Here is a 1,258-nt window from a genome sequence, read left to right as displayed (position 1 = left end):
CAGCAAAACTAAAAGGCAACCAAGGGAACGGGAGAAGATATGTGCAAATGATATATCAGATAAAGAGTTAGTATACAAAATATATAATGAACTTATCAAACTCAACACCTAAAAAATAATTGAGTTAAGAAATGGGCAGAAGACATGAAGAGACACTTCTCCAAAGACATCCAGATGGCTAACAGACACATGAAAAAATGCTCAATCTCACTCAACATCAGAGAAATGCAAATCAAAACTACAATGAGATACCACCACACACCTGTCAGAATGGCTAAAATTAACAACAGAGGAAACAACAGATGTTGGACAGGATGTGGAGAAAGGGGAATGCTCTTACATTGTTGGTAGGAATGCAGACGGGTACAGCTACACTGCAAAACAGTGTGGACATTTCTCAGAAAGTTAAAGATAGAACTACCCAGTGCGTCACAGCAGCTCCGGCAGTGGGAGGAGCAGATGTGGACAGGCAGCCCAGCTTCGGGAAGGCTCTCGGAGTCCAGCAGCCTGCAGGCACCCAGCATGCACTCGCCCCACCCCCACGATGCCCAAAAGGAAGGTCAGCTCCACCAAGGGGGTGGAGAAGAAGGAGCCCAATGGAAGGGCAGTGAGGTTGTCAGCTAAATCTGCTCCTGCAAAATTGGAAATGAAATCCAAAAAGGCGACAGGAAAGGATACATCTTCAGACAAGAAAGTGCAAACAAAGGGGGAAGGCAAAGCAAAGAGAAAACAGGCTGAAGTGGCTAACCAAGAGACAAAAGAAGCCTTACCCACAGAAAATGGAGAAACTAAAAATGAGGAGAGCCCAGCCTCTGATGAAGCAGGAGAGAAGGAAGCCAAATCTGATTAATATCATATCCCATGTCTTATCAGTGTTCCCTGTCTCCCTCCTTGTACAATCCAGAGGAATATTGTTATCAACTATTTTGTAAATGCAAGTTTTTAGTAGCTCTAGAAACACTTTAAGAAGGAGGGAACCCCACCTCACCTCATTTTTTAAGTGTAAATGCTTTTTTTAAAGAAGTGAAATCATTTGCTAGTTATTTTTTTGTACAACCAGAAAATAGTGGGATATTGAATATGAGAGGGTTTGACTGTCTTGGGTGTCAGCTTAACATTCCATAGATGGGGTAGTTTTTACATCCTATAATACCAAGCATACTAAATGGCAATTTGGAGTCAGTCGTGTATTTAATATGTCTTGAACATTTTAAATTACTTCTATTCCCATGTTGTTTTTGGTAGAATTGTTTCCTAA

General features: G+C 41.4%; 1 protein-coding gene across 1 annotated transcript; it reads left to right on the top strand.

Annotated features, from left to right (window-relative positions):
• Positions 1-544: 544 nt before the first annotated feature.
• Positions 545-917, top strand: LOC109255527 (non-histone chromosomal protein HMG-14-like). The gene has a single exon (XM_053894501.1). It carries the CDS (start codon positions 545-547, stop codon positions 848-850), a length of 306 nt encoding a protein of 101 aa, XP_053750476.1. The 3' UTR covers positions 851-917.
• Positions 918-1,258: the final 341 nt, after the last annotated feature.

This window comes from Panthera pardus, unplaced genomic scaffold, assembly GCF_024362965.1.
Source record: "Panthera pardus isolate Hobbes unplaced genomic scaffold, ASM2436296v1 HiC_scaffold_5, whole genome shotgun sequence".
Classification (NCBI taxonomy): Eukaryota; Metazoa; Chordata; class Mammalia; order Carnivora; family Felidae; genus Panthera; species Panthera pardus.
Note: the sequence above shows the minus strand (reverse complement) of the source record. Positions and strands in the feature narration are given on the sequence as shown.